General features: G+C 52.2%; 2 protein-coding genes across 9 annotated transcripts in view; both read left to right on the top strand.

The window, feature by feature from the left end:
* AFMID (arylformamidase) overlaps positions 1-2,673 on the top strand; it is a 17,648-nt gene extending 14,975 nt beyond the window's left edge. For 3 of the 6 annotated variants that reach the window (XM_045490962.1, XM_045490963.1, XM_045490965.1), the window contains one exon: positions 1,926-2,673. Coding sequence is in view for 5 of the 6 variants with exons in the window: in XM_045490963.1 (XP_045346919.1) it covers positions 1,926-1,958 (33 nt within the window). In the remaining variant the exon portion in view is untranslated. Of the gene's footprint in view, positions 1-1,896 lie in introns of all 6 variants that reach the window. The other 3 variants (XM_045490960.1, XM_045490964.1, XM_045490966.1) reach the window with 1 other exon arrangement.
* Positions 2,674-5,637: 2,964 nt separating this feature from the next.
* BIRC5 (baculoviral IAP repeat containing 5) lies at positions 5,638-15,830 on the top strand. 3 transcript variants are annotated; one of them, XM_045490972.1, is made up of 4 exons: positions 5,638-5,861; positions 6,349-6,458; positions 8,716-8,833; positions 13,777-15,830. In XM_045490972.1, the coding sequence occupies exons 1-4, from the start codon at positions 5,751-5,753 to the stop codon at positions 13,864-13,866; spliced, it is 429 nt and encodes a 142-aa protein (XP_045346928.1). In that variant the 5' UTR covers positions 5,638-5,750; the 3' UTR covers positions 13,867-15,830. The 3 variants fall into 3 exon arrangements, with proteins under 3 accessions (XP_045346928.1, XP_045346929.1, XP_045346930.1); XM_045490973.1 differs by lacking the exon at positions 13,777-15,830 and adding an exon at positions 13,310-13,528 and having other exon boundaries at positions 5,660-5,861; XM_045490974.1 differs by lacking the exon at positions 13,777-15,830 and adding an exon at positions 9,496-9,525 and having other exon boundaries at positions 5,661-5,861.
* Positions 15,831-20,725: the final 4,895 nt, after the last annotated feature.

Raw genomic sequence — 20,725 nt, forward strand, 5'->3', positions numbered from 1 at the left:
AAATAAACGTTGGAAAAAAAAAAAAAAAAATTAAAAAAAAAAAAAAAAAATGACAGTCCTTTCCCACCTGTCATTGAAAATGTTCTAATAAGGGCGCCTGGGTGCAGTTAGTTAAGCGCCCAACTCTTGATTTTGGTTCAGGTCATGATCTCGTGGTTTCATAGGTTCAGCCCCATGTCAGGCTCTGTACTGGCAGCACAGAGCCTGTTTGGGATTCTCTCTCTCTCTCTCTCTCTGTCTCTCTCTCTCTCCCTCTCCCTCTCTCTGCCCCCACCCCCAACACACTGTCTCTGTCTCTCTCAAAATAAATAAACAAATGTCTAAAAAATTAAAAAATAGAAAAAAAAAGGAAGAGAAAATGTTCTAATGATAATTATGCCCAGCACTGCTGGAGAGATGGTGGAGGGGGTCCTCTCCAGTTCCGCCGGGGGGCGCACAGCCTGGCAATATGGATCCAAACCCACTAGCCCAGTAATTCTGCTGCTTGGAATTTCTCTTCCGGATAATCAAAGAAATACACAGAGATAGCCCCTGCAACTGTATTAATATTCAAAACTGGGAAACAACCTAAATGTCCCAATGAGGTTACATTATGACATAATCAGGTAATGGAACACAGTTTGTGAAAATCAGTTAGGATACATCAAATTGATTCAGATGTGAAAGCAAAAACACAAGAAACAACTGATCCGGTATATTCCCAATTCAATGATACATAGACAGCTAGACCCTTGGAGGCATATGTATGCATACGAAAAACTCAATTATCAGTGGTATCACACAGTGCATTTTAAAAATTCATTTCCAGGGGCGCCTGGGTGGCGCAGTCGGTTAAGCGTCCGACTTCAGCCAGGTCACGATCTCGCGGTCCGTGAGTTCGAGCCCCGCGTCAGGCTCTGGGCTGACGGCTCAGAGCCTGGAGCCTGCTTCCGATTCTGTGTCTCCCTCTCTCTCTGCCCCTCCCCCATTCATGCTCTGTCTCTCTCTGTCCCAAAAATAAATAAACGTTAAAAAAAATTAAAAAAAAAAATTCATTTCCAAAAAAAAAAAAAATTCATTTCCAGGGGCACCTGGGTGGCTCAGTCGGTGAAGCGTCCGACTTCAGCTCAGGTCGTGATCTCATGGTTCATGAGTTCCAGCCCTGTGTCAGGCTCTATGCTGACAGCTTGGAGCCTGGAACCTGCTTCCGATTCTGTCCCCTTCTCTCTCTGCCCCTCCCCTACTCACACTCTGTCTCTCTCTCAAAAATAAACAGTAAAAAAAAAAAAAAAAAAAATGCAATTCCACATTTGCTAACATGAGCACGTATTACTTAAAAAAATGTGTTTTTTTTTTTTTTTTTTTTTTTGAGACAGCACCAGTGGGGGAGGGGCAGAGAGATTGGGAGACAGAGAATCCCAAGCGGGCTCCACCCCGTCAGGGTGGAGCCCCATGCAGGGCTCGAACTCATGAACCGTGAGATCATGACCTGAGCGGAAATCAAGAGTCATACACTTAACCGACTGAGCCACCCAGGCGCCCCTGTGTTAGGTTTTCAACTGGGGGAAAACAAATGCTCATAAGTGACATGAAAACTTTATTTATGAATGCTGACACTTGAATCTTATATAATTTTTACACGCTGTGAAATAATATTGTTCCGGTCTTTTCTCAACCATTTAAAAGAGTGAAGCCATTCTTAGCTCATGGGTCGTACAAAACCTCATGTTGAGCTGGAGGTAAATCTACGTATGGTTGAGAGCTTATTTTGAACCCTTCAAAGGAGAGATGGGACTGGGCTGTCATTTTAAGTGGCATTTCTATCATCAGTAATGCAGCCTGTTTCTTTCTTTCATCAAATTCCTCCTGAGAGATCCTTGCAAGCACCTCTCCAATCCTGAGGCTTTTGTGTCTTTTCTTATATGTGTCTTTTCTTATCCCTGCAGATGATTTTGAGAACAATCCTCCAGGAGCCCTGACAGCATTGGACCCCCACCAGCGGGCACCCCGATGGTGAAGCTCCCCCCAGGCCCCGCGGGCTTCCCCTTCCTGCCGAACTGGCCTCTCCCCACGCCCAGGAGCGCCTCCATTTTCTCTGAACACCACTAAAAATCTCCACGGCCTTTTGCTGGTCTGGATACATCAGATCGATTCAGATGTGAAAGCTGAATGTAGCATGTAATTTGAAACACTAAAATATTCAAAAAGCTTCCACGACGGAGGCACACGAGAATGACATTATAGGAGTGACTTGAATTTATTCCAGATCGTCAAAGGAAATGAGTCACAAAGTGTGGGACTTCGTTTAACGTTTGCAACAAATTCCTTGCGGGACACCCCACAGCTGCTGGCAGGAAGCCCAGGCTGTCTCCACACCTAGGTCAAGAATTGCGCCCCCTAGGTCATGCCCTGTCAAAGCAAAATGCCTTAAACTAAGCAAAAGACAGAACAAAAATGTGTCCGCCACCTCTATGGTCCTATTTTCACTTAAGAAGGATGCATAGACCTCTATGTGGGCACGTGACATACGATACACAGATATCTATAGATCTAGAAAAAAGGACCAGCGGGATATACACAGGGTAACGGCAGTAAACAAAGCGAGATCGTGGGAAATTTTAATTTCTTCCTCTCATCTAATATAAATGATTGTATTACTATAAACAATTGAATATAAAAGTTATACTAAATAGACTGTGGACTGGATAACTATTTTTATGGCTTGTTAAAAATGGGGTAGGGACGCCTGGGTGGCTCGGTCGGTTAAGCGCCTGACTCCGGCTCAGGTCGTGATCTCACGGGTCGTGAGTTCGAGCCCCGCGTGGGGCTCTGTGCTGACAGCTCAGAGCCTGGAGCCTGCTTCGGATCCTGTGTCTCCCTCTCTCTCTGCCCCTCCCCTGCTCATGCTCTCTCTCTCAAAAATAAACATTTAAAACTAAATAAATTTAAAAACTGGCAGGGCACCTGGGTGCCTCAGTCGGTTGAGCATCTGACTCGATTTCGGCTTAGGTCATGATCTCATGGTTTGTGATTTCAGGCCCGGAGATGGGCTCTGTGCTGACAGGATGGAGTCTGCTTGGGATCCTGTCTCTCTCCCCTTCTCTCTGACCTTCCCCGGTTCGCGCGCTCTCTCTCTCACACACACAATAAATAAATATTTTTTAAAAATGTAAATGATACAGTAAAAAGTTTCCCGGGGTACCCGCCTGGCTCAGTCGGTAGAGCACGGCAGACTATATGACTCTTGATCTCGGGGTCATGAGTTCAGGCCCCATGTTGGGCTTGGAGCCTACTTAAATTTTTAAAAAAGAAAAAGTTTCCAAGAAGTTGTGACATTAAAAGACTAGAAGCCAGCAGCCCGCGTAGAGCTGGAGCACTGAGGAGTTCTCTTATTTCTGGCCTGCGGATGTGAGAGGCGCCACTCAGCCACCCCTGCAGCTCGGGAAGTGACTTCAGAACACCCTGTTCCTGACAGAGGACACACAGATTTTTCCCGTAGGCTGCAGGATTTGCCGTTGCTGGGACACCGCTTTGAGGTGGGAACCAGCCCCACCCACCCTCCCTCTCTTTCCTTGTTCTCTCTCAAGTTTGCCACTGCCCCCGGCCCCTCCTGGACGCCCAGGTCTGGGAGTCAGTGATGCCTTCAGGGACTCCAGCTCTTTCTCTGTCCCTTTGTCCTTCAAGCTCCTTGAAGCTTTGGGGCGGCAGTGAAGCCCTCTAGAATTCTCCTGGCTTTGTGGAGCAGGTGGGGGCCTGTCTTGGCCCTCTTCGGTTGCCTAGCAGTCAGGAGCTGCTCAGAGCTCTGTTCCTGGAGACTGGATTCACTCCCTGTCCTTTCCAGACTCCCACCAGCCACTCTGGGTCTCCGTTTATTCACCTGTAAAAAAATCTAGCTAGAGCAGGAGCAAACAGACCCATGGGCAGAAACAACGCGGCAGAGATGGGCCCCAGCATATAGTGGACTTAAGCATGTGACTCGGGTGGTGTTTCAAACCTGCCTTTGTTCAAAGCCACTTACTGGACAGTGTGGGGGCAACTGGCCAGATCTTGGAAAACAAATCTGAACCCGTTTCATGCACCTTCCACTGGTATACTTCTGAAAGAATCAAGACTTTTTTTTTTTTTTTTTTTTTTCAACGTTTATTTATTTTTGGGACAGTTAGAGACAGAGCATGAACGGGGGAGGGGCAGAGAGAGAGGGAGACACAGAATCGGAAACAGGCTCCAGGCTCTGAGCCATCAGCCCAGAGCCCGACGCGAGGCTCAAACTCACGGACCGCGAGATCGTGACCTGGCTGAAGTCGGACGCCCAACCGACTGCGCCACCCAGGCGCCCCAAGACTTTTTTTTTTTTAAGATCAAGACTTTAACAATAAAAGAGAAAACCAAAAGAAATCTTCAATGAATACCTTTTCTAAATCATCTCAGAGCAGAACAAGCCTTTCTAAGCGTGACAAAAACAAAACAAAAGAAGCCAGCCAGAAACAAAAAATAAAAGTCAGGGGCACCTGGCTGGCTCAGTCAGAAGAGCCTGTGGCTCTTGATTGGGGAGGGGTTGGGGGTGGGGGCTGAGTTCAGGCCCACTTTGGGTGTTGAGATTACAAGATAAATAAATAAACAAACAAACAAACAAATAAACAAACAAACTAAAAAAAGAAGTCAAAAAGAAAAGGAGTGATAAATATGACGGCATAAAAATTTAAAACTTCTGCAAGAAAAAATATACGACAGAGTGAAAAGACAACAAACTGGGGTCCAGGGCACGGAGGGCAGGACAAATGAGGCTAAGTGCCTTTTGAATAAAAACTCACCCGGCAGTAGGAAAAATGTCATTAACCCAACAGCAAAGCAGACATGAAGAGGCAATTCACAGGAAAGACGAAAGTGACAGGTTTGAGATGATCAATCAGCCTCCCTTGTAATCCCAGCAATGCAGTTTAAAACAAGTGCGTGTAGCTCGCAATTTTCTTGTGCATTAGGCTAGGAAATAAATGCAAGCTACTAACTTTTTTTTCTCCTTTTTAAGTTTACTTATTTAAATAATCTCTACACCCCACGAGGGGTCTGAATTTACAACTCCAAGATCAAGAGTCACAGGCTCCACCCACTGAGCCCGCCAGGGGCCCCTGCAGGCTACCAGTTTCTTATCCAATTCTTAAAGACTGTTACCCATAGAAATGAACAAAATTAGTCTGACAACGGCCAAAACTGCACATGCTCAGTGTCTTTACTAACGCTGATGAAAGCCTCGAGATTTTTTTCTTTCAGGTACTACATTTAGATGTTAAAATGTTGACTCCAGACAATAGGAACGTGGTACAAATAACCTAGAAGGCTCAAACTGGCAGAAGCTGTTATCGGTAAAATTTGATTTAGCCAAAAGCTGATCTGTGAATTAAATATTTGTTACAAAAACTTATGAAAAAGGGGAGTGAGTGTTTAGTGGGCACAGGCTTAATTTATATGTGCTCGACAGGGGCCAGTCCCTGAACCCGTTACAGGGACTCCAGCGCCTTCTCAGCCCCTCTTCCCACCAGACTTTGCAATCATTCGGGAAAGCGCTAAATGGGGGAAGGGACCAGCGCCTGCGGGGACGGCGCAGGGCGCGGCGGAAGGACTACAACTCCCAGCAGGCACCGCGCCGCCCAGCCTTGCATTCCCAGAAGGCCGCGGGCGGCGCGCTCAGGGACCGTGCGTTCCCGACATGCTCCGCGACGGCCGCCAACCTCCGGATTTGAATCGAGTCAGCGCTCGGCGGTTGCGGTGTCGGGATGGGCGCTTCGTCGTTGCCCCCGGCCTGGCAGCTCTACCTCAAGGACCACCGCATCTCTACGTTCAAGAACTGGCCGTTCTTGGAGGGCTGCGCCTGCACCCCGGAGCGGGTGAGACCTCACGGGCCCCCGCCGGCCCCAGGCCCGCCCCTCCCCAGGGCCCCGACGCGGCCCCCGGGCGACCCCTGCCTCTGCGGGCTCCCGAATCCCGGGCGACCCCTGCCTCTGCGGGCTTCCGGTCCCAGGCGACCCCTCCCTCTGTGGCCTTCCGGGTCCCGGGCAGACCCTCCCTCTATGGGCTCCCGAATCCCGGGCGACCTCTCCCTCCGTGGACTCCCGGGCCCCCGAGGCATCCTCTCCCTCTGTGGCCTTCCGGTCCCGGGCGACCTGTCTCTCTGTGGACTCTTGGGCCCCCCGGGGCGACCCCTCCCACTGTGGACTCCCGGGCCCCTGGGGCGACCTCTCCCTCTGTGGCCTTCCGGCCCCAGGCGACCCCTCCCTCTATGGGCTCCTGAATCCCGGGCGACCCCTCCCTCTGTGGGCTCCTGGGAGCCTGGAGCGCCCCCGCCAGCGCCTGAGCCTCAGCTCTCCCCTGCAGATGGCCGAGGCCGGCTTCATCCACTGTCCCACTGAGAACGAGCCCGATCTGGCTCAGTGTTTCTTCTGCTTCAAGGAGCTGGAAGGCTGGGAGCCAGACGATGACCCCATGTAAGTCCCCCGGGCCGGCCTCGCTGCCGCTTCCAGGGAGCCCCGGCTCCACCCCCGGCTTTTGTTGTGGGCGGGGCCTGCAAAAACAAAGTGATGGGGCCCTGGCTTTGCAATTTCATTTTGTGCCCTAAACAGTTACCGCAGATGGAGGAGGCTGTGTGTCGGTGCCCCGGTGGTGCTTTCAACTCAACCTAATCAAACCTGATGTGGCCAAACGGCCCTCAGAGTAGATGCCGAAGAAAGGCTCGCTCTTAGGGTTCTGTACTTGATGTCTTTCAGGTTTGACAGAATACAGGAGCGGATCCTGTTGTGACCTGCGGGCTTCCCTGGTTACAGAGTTTTTTCAAGGTTTATTGAGGGGCACCTGGGTGGCTCAGGTCATGATCTCGCCGTTCATGGGTTCGAGGACACCCCACCCCCTCCCCATCGGAGCCTGGAGCCTGCTTCGGATTCTGAGTCTCCCTTGCTCTCTGCCCCTCCCTCGCTCACATTCTGTCTCTATCAAATATAAACATTACAATTTTTTAGTTAAATAAAACGTTATTGAACTGTAATTCATGTACCACAGAAACCACCCTTTTAAATGTTTTCATTTTTTTTTGAGACAGAACGACAGAGCATGCGCAAGCAGGGGAGGGTCATAGAGAGAGGGGGACAGAGGGGGCTCTGCTGACAACCGGCAGCCCAACACAGGACTCGAACTCATGACCTGAGCTGAAGTCGGACACTTAACCTACTGAGCCGCCCAGGCATCCAGAAAGACAGAGCACAAGTGGGGGAGGGGCAGAGAGAGGGAGACACAGAATCCGAAGCAGGCTGCAGGCTCTGAGCTGTCAGCACAGAGCCCGACGCGGGGCTGGAACTCACGAACTGTGAGATCATGACCTGAGCGGAACTCGGACACTTAACTGACGGAGCCACCCAGGCGCCCCGGCATCTAGTTATTTTTAAAAATTCTGCGTATTGGGGCGCCTGGGTGGCTCAGTTGGTTAAGCGGCCGACTTCGGCTCAGGTCATGATCTCGTAGTCTGTGAGTTCAAGTCCCGCGTCGGGTTCTGTGCTGAGCCTGGAGCCTGTTTCAGATTCTGTGTCTCCCTCTCTCTGACCCTTCCCTGTTCATGCTCTGTCTCTCCCTGTCTCAAAAATAAATAAGATGTTAAAAATAAATAAATAAATAGAATTCTGCGTATATGTTCAGATAGACAGTGACAGCTGACTTTCTGTATGTGATGCTGATGCCACGTTCTTTTCTCACCTTTTTTTCCCTCTCGGGACCGATCGCTTCCATCACTTTAATATTTTCCTCTAGAGAATCACCCGAGTTGTCTCTCCTTGGCCAGAAGAGAGTTGCTGTTTTCACTAATGTGTTTGCTCTCATGACCCATTGTTGACTGGAATGGCGTGGTGATCATACCAGGGATCACTGGCAAAGTACTGGCTGTATTCTTGCCAGTGAAATTTTTTTTTTTAATTTATTCATTTATTTTGAGACAGCGCGTGAGCGAGTGTGCTTGTGCGAGTGGGGGAGGGGCAGAGAGAGAGTCCCGAGCAGGCTCCAAGGCAGAGCCCAACATGGGGCTTGATCCCACGACCGAGAGGTCATGACCTGAGCCAAGGTCCAGAGTCGGCCACTTAACGGACTGAGCCACCCAGGCCCCCCGGGAGTGAATTTCCCAGTGCTAGAATATTTTCAGAGGCTAGTTTCTGCGGGCTGTCCTTTGGGTCTTTGTGTGGCTGTGCGTTCATTCCAGTACTATTGTGGTCACTGCTGTCCGCTGTGTAGGGAAAAGTCCCAGCGCAGAGAGTGAAGCCGAGGAGTCCCCTGGAGAAGCCCGGCCGATGGTGCCCTTATTCGGGACCAGCAGATTATGTAGCAATTCCAGGGAAATGACATTACTTCAAACGGTTCCTTCCTTGAGGATCTTAGAGGGATTTGGTGTGTGCCACCTCTGCGCTCACACCGTGTCACGCTTCCTATTCGTCGAAATGCCTATTCATTTATACGGGACTCCGTATAAAACCCATCCGCCCTAAGCGTGGTGGCGAGACGTCCACGGGGGCGGGGGGAGGGCAGAGACGGCCTGTGCGGCAGGGTGCACCGGGACCTCCCGCCGGCCCTGTGCACTTCGCGCTGCGCTCGGGAAGCCGAGGGAGGCGTGTCCGTGAGGCGGGGTGGTGGGTGTTGGTGACAGACGGTTGCTTTTCTCCCTCTCCCCGACTCTTCTCTCCTGATGTGCTCCTGTATTGATTTTTCTAGAGAGGAACATAAGAAGCATTCATCTGGTTGTGCCTTTCTTTCTGTCAAGAAGCAGTTTGAAGAATTAACCCTCAGTGAATTTTTGAAACTGGACAAAGAGAGAGCCAAGAACAAAATTGTATGTATTATCGGGAATAAGAACCAAGGGCAAGCTGTTGAGCACCTGTACCACTGAGCTCCCCGCCCCTCATTTTGGAGGGGCTCTTCTCCTCAGTTAACATTTGAAGCCCCTCGGATGCACATGTGAGGGTACAAAGGACAGGAAAGCATCTGTCCTGGAATGTGGCCTTGGGGTCGTGCAGTCAGATGGGAGAGAAGCGTGCTCCCTCCTGTGTTTAGCGTGAGGTGCCTTTGGTGGTGGGACGGCGGTGGTTAGACCGGCGCTCCTGCCTTCGGCGACGGTCTGTGGGAGGCCGTTCATGTGGTGTGTGAGCGTGGTGGGGACAGAGGGTTTGGGAGCATGTAGCTCCATTTCGGGGAAGGAGCATTGTGGGTGTTGGGGGAAAGGACCTTGGGTTTCTGCAAGTGAACTTTCACCGGGGGACAGGCATCCTAGGGTATCCGGAGAGGAGAGGGGTGAACCTGCGGACCCACTAAGGCGTGGGAACCCAGCAGCCCAGACCGTAGAGAAAATCGGGGCTCCCCGTTAAATCTGAATCTCAGGTACACAGGGAATAGTTTCTTAATAGAGCTCATGTTTTGTATGGATGTATACGAAAAAATTACTTGGGTTTTTTTTGGGTTTTGTTTGTTTGTTTGTTTGTTTGTTTGTTTTTCCAGAGTTTTATTTGCTAAGTATGGCCGTGTTACAGAGCACAGACGTTCGGGGGTTGATACCATAGCGAAGCACTGGGCTGGCGGTCAGTGTCCTGGTTCTGTCCCTGCCACTCGTGGGCTTTGCGGGTTGAGACCAGCCTTGGCCACACTTTCCCTGCTGCAAAATGGAAGGCTGATCTGCCCCGCCCTCCCGGTTTCTGAGGTCCTTTTTTGATTGAAAATGACGTTCCCTTTTAGAGATGGTTACGAAATAGTTCCAGTAGGGTAGGTTTTAAATGCTGAGGACCGGTTATGTTTTGTTAGGAAGGGGGAAGAAATTGGTGGTCAGTATAGCAAGGTGTGGAAGAGGTGTTGACTCGTGGGGGCCTTGGGAGCCGCAGTGTTGGAGTCGGGAAGTGGGCTGGGGAGAGCCTTCTAGGCTGGGGGCCCGCACACCTGTGAAGTGCCAAGGTATTTTAGCCTTCGCGGGCCTTCGAGGGCTGCCTGGTTTCTGTTAGGTAGTATTCCTGTTCTGCTTCTCGCAACCGTTTAAAAACGTGAAAACCATCCTTCGCCTAATGACTGTATGAGAAACAAGCCATGTGTCCCGCAGACCACAGCTGGCCGACCCCATTCTAGGTGACAGAGCAGCCTGTATGCTTAGGGGACAGTCGTGAGAAAGCCGTCCTCCGGCAAGCAGGAGGGAGACTGATGTGTGGCCCGGGGCGGCTGAAACCGAACTGTGGGGCACTGAAACAGACAAAACGATGTCAAGTGGGGGGCTCTTGGGTGAGGGCAGTCAGTCCGTGGGCAGAGGGGGCTCATTGGAGCGGGAAGCCCACCGAGAGACGCTCAGTCACCAGCGTCTGCGTGCACAGCGGTGGGGCGGAACCGGACCAGGTGAACATCCAGGGGACCGAGGTGCGGGGTGGGAAGAAAATGCTTTGCTTTCCCCAAGGCTGCTTTTGTTCTCCTCAAGTCAGGATAAGGAAATACTTTAACATGATGCATTTATTTTTATTACTTTAATTATGAAATAAATAATATAAATTCCTGTAAGGAAGAATCAAAAGCCCTACCTACCTCTATACTTAGGGTGCCCACCATTAACGGATGTGTTTCCTTCCAGATCATTTTTAAATGTATGTATTTTAAAGAAGAATGCAAAGTGTAAGCTTTCAGACTTTCCTTATTTGGTTTATACAACTTCCACAACAGGAAAGTTTCTGTCGGCCGTGGCACTCAACTATACCACTGCGACGTTCTAGAGCTGTGCTGCCCAGCACTGTGGCCATCGGCCACACTTGGCTTTTATGATGAAGATTCTGTAAAATGCAGAATTTGGTGCTCCGGTCATACAAACAGCATCTCACCTGTCCAACGGCTGCATGCGGCCAGTCGCTGCTGCACTGCATGGTGTTTTTGTCATTGCGAGAGGTTTCGCTGGACGTGGTGTTGTAGAGTGTCAGCCAGTTGTGATTTGCTGTGAATAATTTCTAAGTTTATTCGCTTATTTTGAGAGAGGGAGAGAGAGCACACATGCATGCGCGCATGAGCAGGGGAGGGGCAGAGAGAGGGGGAGAGAGAGAATCCCAAGCAGGGCGCGAACCCACAAACCACAAGACCGTGACCTGAGCCAAAATCAAGAGTTGGATGCTCAACCAACTGAGCCATCCAGACGCCCCTGCTGCAAATAATTTATCGCTAATATAAAATAAAACTCGGGTCCCCTCGGGTCCCCATGCACGTTTCCATGTGAATGGATGGTCACGTCGAGTCAGAGCCGAGTGCAGGGGACCGGCATCACCAGAGGCCTGTCTGCTTCGCCCTGGAGCACCCAGGTGGGCACTCTAGGGTACCGCCCTCCTGGAGGCGGGCTGGCACGCAAACCTCATGTTTTGTAGAGATAAATAAGGTTGGAGGCTGATACTTTGAATGATGTATTAAATCGGTTATGTGATTGCAGTATGTAGTTTAAGATAATCGTTTGCCAGACGTTCTGGCAAAAGAACACGATGGAATAATTGTTTTGGGTTACACGAATACCGAAGGGACAAATGTTTGCTGTGAGGCCGTGGATTTCTGAGGCCCCAGATTTAAATGTGAGGTGCTAAGCAGCGTGACAGGATCACCGATGAGCAGCCCATCCGGGTCCTGACGCACAGAAGGCGTGCTGCATCGGTAGACGGCCGGGGCTGTCGGGGGTCTAACTTGGGAGCACGCCACATGCCCTGCGACTCGTTTTCTGCTGCTGCATGGCCACCTGTGCATTTAGAGAAAAATGAAATAAAGTGGAACCAATTAGAAAATAAATCTGTTCAGGGGACGAACTTCATATGGGAGCAGCAGAGAAGTGCCAGGCTTGAGTTTGTGGGCACCAACAGTGAGGATAAAGTGAGGCACGAGAGGAAGGAAAAAGGGGTTCTAAGCTCCAGATAGCACATGTGTGCTCAGTGAGTTTTAATATGCTTTTAGTTAACTTACTTATTTTTTTAATAATTTTTTTTTATGTTTATTTTTGAGAGAGACAGAGCACAAGTTGGGGAGGGGCAGAGCGAGAGGGAGACAGAATCCGAAGCAGGCTCCAGGTTCTGAGCTGTCAGCACAGAGTCTGACGAGGGGCTCAAACTCAGGAACCGCGAGATCATGACCTGAGCCGAAGTTGGACGCTTAACCGACTGAGCCAACCTGGTGCCCCTTACTGTGTTTTTCATAGTGAGAGTTTCTGAATTTTGCTTCGATCCACCTTTATTAAGAAAATAGATAAAATGGAGATGTTGACTTCCGTGTTGTGGTGGTTAAATTACAGACTGTGTACATAGGGGCTTAATTAATTTTAGGCTTTTTTGAAAGAGAAGAAGAAAGTAAATAAAAAATATAGTTTGCAAGGCCATGGGCCAGGCGCCTGGCTGGCTCAGTCGGGACAGTGTGCAACTCTTGATGTGTATAGGTCATGAGTTTGAGCCTCATATTGGGTGTAGAGATTACTTTACAAACAACAACAAAAAAGCCATTGTCATCTTTCCATTGTCAGTAAAGATGAGGCTCCGTTACTAGGCACACTGTTTCTTGTCATGTGCTGTTTTCCCTTTTTCATGTTAAATCTTATTTTTTTAAGTAATTTTTTAATTAGTAATTTTAGCCTTATACGTGCAGCAAAAGTAAGTTATCCAAAAAAGTACATATTGAAAAGTAATTCTTTTTAATTCTTATTTATATTTGAGAGAAAGGCAGAGTGTGAGCGGGGGAGGGGCAGAGAGAGAGGAAGACTCAGAATCAGAAGCAGCCTCCAGACTTGGAGCTGTCAGCCCAGAGCCTGATGTGGGGCTTGAACCCATGAATGCAAGATCGTGACCTGAGCCTAAGTCAGAGGCTTAACCGACTGAGCCACCCAGGTGCCCCTTGAAAAGTAGTTTTTTTGTTTTAAGTTAGCCTCTAATTAGACAACTATATATATATATATATATATATATATATATATATATATATATATATATGATGATGCAAGTGGAGGTGAGGGGCAGAAGGGGAGAGAGGGAGAGAGAATCTTAAGCAGGCTCCACGCTCCACACAGAGTACTCCCATGGTCGTGGGATCACACCTGAGCTGAAATCAAGAGGCAGCTGCCCCTAGAAAACAAATTCAACCCGATAAAGGTCTGTTCGTTTTTAATGTGTCAGAGAAGCCGAGGAGAACACAGATTAGGGTAGGGGAAAGGTCCCTGGATCTGCTAATGAGGGCGGCATGTGTTCTCCTGGAGAGAACGCTTAGGGGAATGACAAGGTCGGGAGGCAGGTTCCGGGAGCGCCTGGCGGCAAAAGACGTTCTTCTGTTTTAGGAGAAAGCTGATGTTCAGCCGTGTCTCTGAGTGGACAAGGAGAGGGCTCTGGACTTCACCTGGGGGAGCTTCGGAAGCCGTGCAGGGTGCTGGTCGAGAGCAGGGCCCTTCCACAGACAGTTGGGCACGTCGCCGGCCCTCGGGTTCCTCATCTGTATGATGGAGATAATGATACGCCTGCCTCACAGGGACGCTGAACAATAAAGCAGTTCATGGGTGCGAAGCAGGCGGAATGGTGTTTGCGCAAATGTCGTCTGTTATAATTATTGGGGTGCGGTTTAAATGACAGGCCCTTGAGTTGGATCAGCACGTTCACCCCGTATGGCTGGGTGTCCCCACCCAGGCACAGCACCCGATTTACTTAGGTGCTCAGTAAATGCTTCCTTATTTTCCCCTTTTGATCTTACCTGCAGGGTGTGATTGGGAAGCACAGTTCAGCTTCACGTGGCCTTTTTTTTTTTTTCCAGGCAAAGGAAACCAACCATAAACAGAAAGAATTTGAAGAGACTGCAAAGAGAGTGCGCTGTGCCATTGAGCAGCTGGCGGCCCTGGAGTGACCCCCGGCCACCACGCTGGGCCCGGGGCGGAGCGCGGCTGCCCACGCACGCGCCCCAGAGTGACCGGCTCTTCTGGGGCCCTTTCACCGCGCCTTAGGAAAGGACATCCACGTTTTGAAATTAGAATATTTAAGCTATGCTTTTGTTTTTTTCTTGCAAGTGGTGCCGGGGGCTCCTCTTTGTGCAGCCGGTGCTGCTGAGCACAGGAACTGAGTCTCTCTCTCTCTTTTTTCTTCGGTAGTTTCTGGGCCGTTGGTTCCTGGACTTTCCAGGGTGGCCAGGTGACAAGAGTGTTCTCGTGGGCAGAGCCCTTTCACAGGGAAACATCTGGGCTTCAGGTTGACTAGCCGTGGAGCCTGAGGTTTGATGCCTGAATGCTACTGTGGGTCTGCTGTGACTGGACAAACCGAGAGTGAAGGAGACCATTTTAGATGTTATTCGTGTAATAATCTAAGTGTCTAGCGCGCGTGTCTCGTGTGGTCAGCACCCCGTGTCACCTCACCTGGATGTGACAAGTCGTGCGGCCATCCTTTTCCCCCGTCAGGTCTGTGGTACTGCACGGGCCTCCCTTGCTCCAGAGCGGATTATACAAAATCCCACCCCTGCCAAAGCTCTGAAGGTGCCGTGTGTGGGAAGGGGCTTCCTCGCCTGTCTCGTCACTTTGTAATCTTCAAGTTCGTACCGGGGGAGCTGGTGGGATTCCACCCCAGACTGCCTCGGGCCTCGAGGTGTGACAGAAGCCCAGACGGCAGGAGTGCGGTGGGGGAGGGCAGAGGTCTTGACAGTGAAGCCAAGACATCTCTTCACCTCCAGTGGGCACCGTAGGCACACCACAAGGTTGTGACATTTCTCTAAAACGGGTGAGGAAGAGGTCCTTAATGCGAGACAGTGCATTTTCTAGAGGCCTGGCTCCCTGCTCGGCTGGGGACAGGCAGGGTGGGACGAGAAACCCGTGGAAGGAGTTTCCTGGTCTTTGTGTTCCCGGGCCTCTGCAAACAGCTGCTTCCTGTTCATGACGTGGCTCAGGTGGCTGACAGGGCACCTGTGTCTTTCTAATGTGAACCCTCCTCAAGGAAGGCAGTGGACTCGATGGGTCTAAAAGGTGGATCGGGACTCTCTTGGGGGAACTCGTTTTTATAGGGAACTCGTCTGTATAGTTGGCAGTCTTTTACAAGATCATCAATGGGGTGATGTACGAGTTGGAGCAGTGGTGACGAGCATGGCACTTCGGGTGCTCCCTCGGGCCCCGGCCACAGTGCCCTCGCACAGGCTGCCCTCCAGGGGGTCCGGTCCCTGCCCTTGTTGAACCTGAGCTGTGGTTTCTTCATCTAACATGGGGTCATGAAACCTGTGCTGCCTCGGCTGGCTTTCTCGTGTCATGATGTCTGTGTGAGACGCATTCCTCAGCTTCTAAGGTTCCGCAATGTCCTTTTCTTACTTTGTTTGAATTACTACTTCACAGAACATCACAAACTACAATTAAGTGAGCACAAAGCCATCCCAAGTCACTGGGCAAACAGGGTGACCCTTAGGTGGATTTGGAGACAGAGCAAGGTAGCAGGAAGTGGGCAGCAGAAATTGTCGTTTATGAAATTGCTTCGCCGCTAGACGGCCCGACTGAGTCTTCAGCCGCACGCCGGTTCTCCCTCCCCGAGCACAGCGCAGTGGCTCAGGAACTCGCCTCAGACGTGTGGGGACTCGGTGGCCACTGCGGGTGATCCGCCGGCCCTGGTTGGCCGAGTCTCCGTTGCCGCTTCTCGCTCCTGCACACCCGTGTCCCGTCCACGTCGTCGTCTCCACACCGGTTCTCCCTGCTGTCCTCCCAGAGGCTCACACAGCAGTTAAAGTGACAGATTTTGTTTCTCCCTCCGTGAAATCGAGCTGCAGGGTGGATTGTTTCGGCCCAGTTGGAGGTCATCCCGCCACTTCTGAAAAATAAAAACTACTTCATTTCAAACACTTCATTTCAGGGTCTCCTCCTGGGTTTTTAAAGTCTTGTTGGGTTTTTGTTGTGGTTCCCTAGCCTGCCAACTGCTGCTTCCCGCCCACACGGGTGTGGGGAAGGGCTGAGCCTTGGCAGACACAAAGCCGGCCCTGGGCCACAAGGCCCACTTGTGCGTGTCGTCTGGACCCGTTCCAGGTGTAAACCAGCTAAGCAAGATGCATCTCCGGCTTCTTTGTCTTCTTAAAAATTTGTTTAATGTTTACTTTTTATTCTTGAGAGAGAGAGAGACAGAGCACGAGCAGGGGAGGGGCAGAGAGAGGGAGACACAGAATCCGAAGCAAGCTCCAGGCTCCGAGCTGTCAGCACAGAGCCCAACGTAGGGCTCGAACTCACAAACCATGAGGTCATGAGCTGAGCTGAAGTCGGCTGCCTAACCAACCGAGCCCCCCAGGCGCCCCACATCTCAGGCTTCTATTTTTCTGCCACATCTCAGTCGTTGAGTAAAGTGTGCTTTTCCCTTCAATCTTGGAGAATATTTATTGCAGTAGTTTAGTTGGGGGAGAAAGCATTCTAGCCTCTATACTCCTCAAAGCTGCTTATTTTTGGTTATTTGTGCCAGTCTGTAAGTGGATACTTTACCTTAATAACTGGTCCTTACAGGTTGGCTTTGTAGAGAAGCTGGCCCTTTGCACAGCGGGCAGTGATGCAGTTCTTGGCTTTGTCGAGCTGTGCCTTGGAACGGGACCATGCTGGAGCTTGACCCTCAGTCCCTCCCACATTTGCACATCTACAAATGTATTTTCTGTCTTTTGTTCTTGTTTTTAATCTTTCTTTAGAGAGCGCAAGTGGGGAGAGGGACAGAGAGAGAATCTTAGGCGGGCTCCACGCTCAGCGTGGATGGTGGGTTGGCAGGTAGATAGGGTGATTTAGAGGTTAGAGCCCTGCGGTCTGCCTCGGGAATCCGAATCGTCCACCTGCCCCAGCACTGTGAAGAGGACCGGCCTGACCAAAAGTGACCCGCCAGGTACGGAGCCACTTGCCACTGTCTGCGGGTCGGCACCCCTTTGGGGTGCTGACCATTCTTTGCAGACTGCCCTTGAAAATAACTCAAAATCGTCTCTGAAGCCTCCTGTAATCTTACCTGCATTGTGTGTGTGTGTGTGTGTGTGTGTGTGTGTGTGTGTGTGTGTGTGTAGACCTGCAAAGAGGCAAAGCTTGTCCAAGATGGTACAACTAGTAAGTATTAGGGGTAAGGCTTGAACCCAGGCATTCTGGCCCCAGAGGTGGGCCCTCCCTGATTCATGATGCTGCCCGGCCTTTCAGGTGTGGCCGGGGTCAACTGCCTGACTCTGGGGGCTGAGGCCTATCTTGAAATCCATTTTTCAGACTTTGTCGAAAAGGCCTTCGTTCTACGGAACTGAAACCTGCCTCCCCAGGGTTTCCGTTAATCCGGTACAACGTTTTTAAAAATTTGAACTAAGATTCATGGGAGCTTGAAAAGATAGTACGAAGGGGCCCCACGTACCCTTCACCCGCTTTGTCCTGTTGTAACTACAGTAACGTGTCTGTACTTGTTTTCAGCATCTTTACTGTTGGGACGCCTGGGGGCTTCAGTCAAGCTTCCGACTCTTGGTTTCCGGCTCAGTTCGTGATCTCACAGTTCAGGCCCTGCATCAGGCTCCGCACTCACCCACTCACCGTGGGGATCCTGCTTGGGATTCTCTCTCTCTGCCCCTCCGTCCGCTCTCGCGTGTGTTCTCTCTTTCTCTCGATAAAAATTGGAAAGAAAAGAAGGTTCTGTTGTGCAGCTCAGCTTGCTGTGAGGCAGTGTTGCCGGCACAAAGGGTTTTCTTGTCTGGGCCCAGCCAGGGTGAGTCTAGCCCTTAGAGCAGAGCCGCGGAGCCAGAGCTTTCCTCACCCCTGGGCTCAGCCTACAGGATTCGAGCCCGTTTTCAGCTGACCAGCCGAACTGGGGCCTTGGCTTCTCTGTGGTTATTTCCCACCTGATCTCACGGTGGTCACATCTACCCACTCGTTCACTCAGATGCTTGTGCATCTGCTGTGTGCGCATGCTACGTCCAGGAACTGAACGAAGGCCAGAGAGGACTCGTCTCCTGCAGGGAACCCGGGAAGACCAAGGCCAACAAACGGCCGTACGGTGTGGAGGCTGAGAAGACCACGAACTCTGCACTGGGCGGAGATGAGATAACTGAGCTGTGTGTCCAGGAGCAAGGAGGAGGCTGCCAGACGACCAAAGAGGGAAAGGTGTGCCGGGCAGAGGGAACAGAAGCGTACGTTCTGGAGACTGCAGGTGCATCCTGTGATGGGGCATCAGTGGCACCTTCCTGTTACCCTGTTAGCAAAGCTCCATCAGGGGTGACCAGGCTCACGGATGGACAGATGCTGGCAAGCCCAGCTGGTTGTGAGGAGCCCTTCATAGGTCTGTCGGTCCCCGGGGAGGAGACTGACTAGGTATGCGGCTGGCTGCCTCCCAGTTAGGGCCGGGTCCCTCCTGTCCCTGATTTTGGTGGCGATGTCCTGGAGACGGGCGTGGTGCCTGCCAGGTGGCCCACCGACAGCTCTAATCATGAGTGAAGAGTTGACGGGAGACGGGTGAACGGTGAAAACGGGGGGGTCACTCTGAAAAGTGGCACTTTTCCAGAGCCAGGCTAGGGTATAATTTGGGTCCATCCCAAGGACAGAGACTGGGGGAATTCATCAAAGTAGCCCCTCGAGGGCCAGTGCTTACTGCCTGGGGGACAATCCAGTCAGCGGCTCCAACTTCACATTGGGTTTAAAAACACTGGACTTTAGGGGCGCCTGGGTGGCGCAGTCGGTTAAGCGTCCGACTTCAGCCAGGTCACGATCTCGCGGTCCGGGAGTTCGAGCCCCGCGTCAGGCTCTGGGCTGATGGCTCAGAGCCTGGAGCCTGTTTCCGATTCTGTGTCTCCCTCTCTCTCTGCCCCTCCCCCGTTCATGCTCTGTCTCTCTCTGTCCCAAAAATAAATAAACGTTGAAAAAAAATTTTTTTAAAAACACTGGACTTTAAAGCAGTGAGGCGTAGACTGCTAGCCTGGCCGTCTGCACTGCGGTGTGGGGGGAATACTTGTCTATTCTGCACAGAGCTGCATGGCCCTGTGGGAACAGTGACCTCAAGCAGTGCTGGCCCTGGCCCTGACAGCAGAATCCTGTTTAAGTTTTATGGGGGTGCAAAGAAGACCCTTCGAAACCAGCTCTGGCTGAACAGCGGGCATCACTGGGAAGGAACGTGTAGAGCACACAGCCAGAGAGGGGCTCCTCGGTTCTCCCCATCCCTAGATTCGTCCTTCAAGCCCACAGGAAGGCTTTGAGCCAACTAAAGCAATCTTGGTCCTTGTCACCTTATAGGTAAACGTTAGGGTCACTAGTCACCCTTTTGCCCCGCAAGCCCCACCTCCATGCTCCCTGCCCTTCTCACCTCCTGCTTTGTAGATGCCTGTCTCGCCCAGAACACCTGCTTTGTGTTTGCTGAATTCTTTCACCTGCCAGGCCCAATGCCCCCTGAGAGGGAAGCCCCCCCCCCCCCCGCCCCGGCACTCCCCAGCTTCTGAGCAAGGCAGGGGGGCACCCACACTGCCACAGCTGGGAAGCCCCTAGGCCTGCTCTGTGCCCCAACCCAGCCTTGGAAAGGTGCACAGCCTGCAGGAACCCCGAATGATTCCATGGGCTCTGAATGCTGCTTGAGGTAGTGTCTCAATGGCTGCTTCCTGACTGTATTCCTCAACCCTAGTGGAGGAAAAAGGGCTGGAACATTCAGAAACGAGAGCCTGGGTGACCCTGGGTCATGAAGCTACTTGGTCCGAGAAGGGCCACCTTCAGTGACGATGTGGACATCAGCCTCGGACCCTGTCTCTGCAGGCTCTGCCCGGCCCTGTGGGGCAGCCACCCACCATCCAGGGGCCCAGAGAGAAGGCCCCCCCCCATCACCCACAATTGCACCCAAGAGAGCCCCCTCCCTACCATGCAAGTCATTGCCTGCTCCTGGGTGGGGGCCCTTTGAGACTCCCCTGCTTCCCACCCACAGCGTCTGACCGTGTCCTAGAAGTTTGCTGAGTGAGTGAGCGACAGGCAGGGCCGGGCCCTGCCCCCTGTGACATTTGTAATTAGAAGCTAACTGGAAGCAAGCCTTCACCCTCCTGCGGCCCCCTCGCCAGCCTGCCTAGGCCCTTTGCCCACCCACCCCGCTTCACCGGATCCCTCTGCTTAGTCGGAGACCGATTAAGACCAGGACCGCAGGGCCAGCCAGCGGCCAAGGGCCCCAGCCAGGGGCGGCTGCCTCCCACCATTCAGGCTGTCAGCTGCCTGCTGAGCCCCCTCCTGGGACGACGCAGGCCCCACCCTTCCTCCTCCTCGTCCTGGCCGTTTGGAGGCTGAAAACTCGAAGGTTTAGAGCGATTAAGACATTTGTCCCGGGATCCAGTCCAGCGGCCGGCCCTTCGGTTCGCTGGGATTTGAACCCAGGTCTGCAGCGGCGCTACCTGCCGCTCTGAGACTTCGTTCTGTCCCCTGGGGCCCAGCTCTGCGATCGCCATCGCCGAGAGGTGGGACCGATCTTCCTGCGAACCTGGGGGGGGGGGGGGTGCGTATCGCGAGGCCAGCGCGCAGGCAGAAAAGGGGGCGCCGCGCCCCGAAGAGGCTCAGAGCGGACGCACCGGCTTGCGCGCCCCGGCTCCCCGCGCCCAACCCTGACCCCGGCCCGCTCCCCAAATCCCAGGCGCCCCTCCCCGCCCTGGCTGCCCGCGTCCCCCCAACCCTGCCCCCCTACTCCCCGGCCCGGCTCACCAAATCCCTGGCGCCCCCTGCCCGGCCGGGCTCCCCCACTCCCCGCTCCCCATCGCCCCCCGCACTCTCCCACTCCCGCGGCCCTCCCCGCTC

This window comes from Leopardus geoffroyi, chromosome E1, assembly GCF_018350155.1.
Source record: "Leopardus geoffroyi isolate Oge1 chromosome E1, O.geoffroyi_Oge1_pat1.0, whole genome shotgun sequence".
Taxonomy (NCBI): Eukaryota; Metazoa; Chordata; class Mammalia; order Carnivora; family Felidae; genus Leopardus; species Leopardus geoffroyi.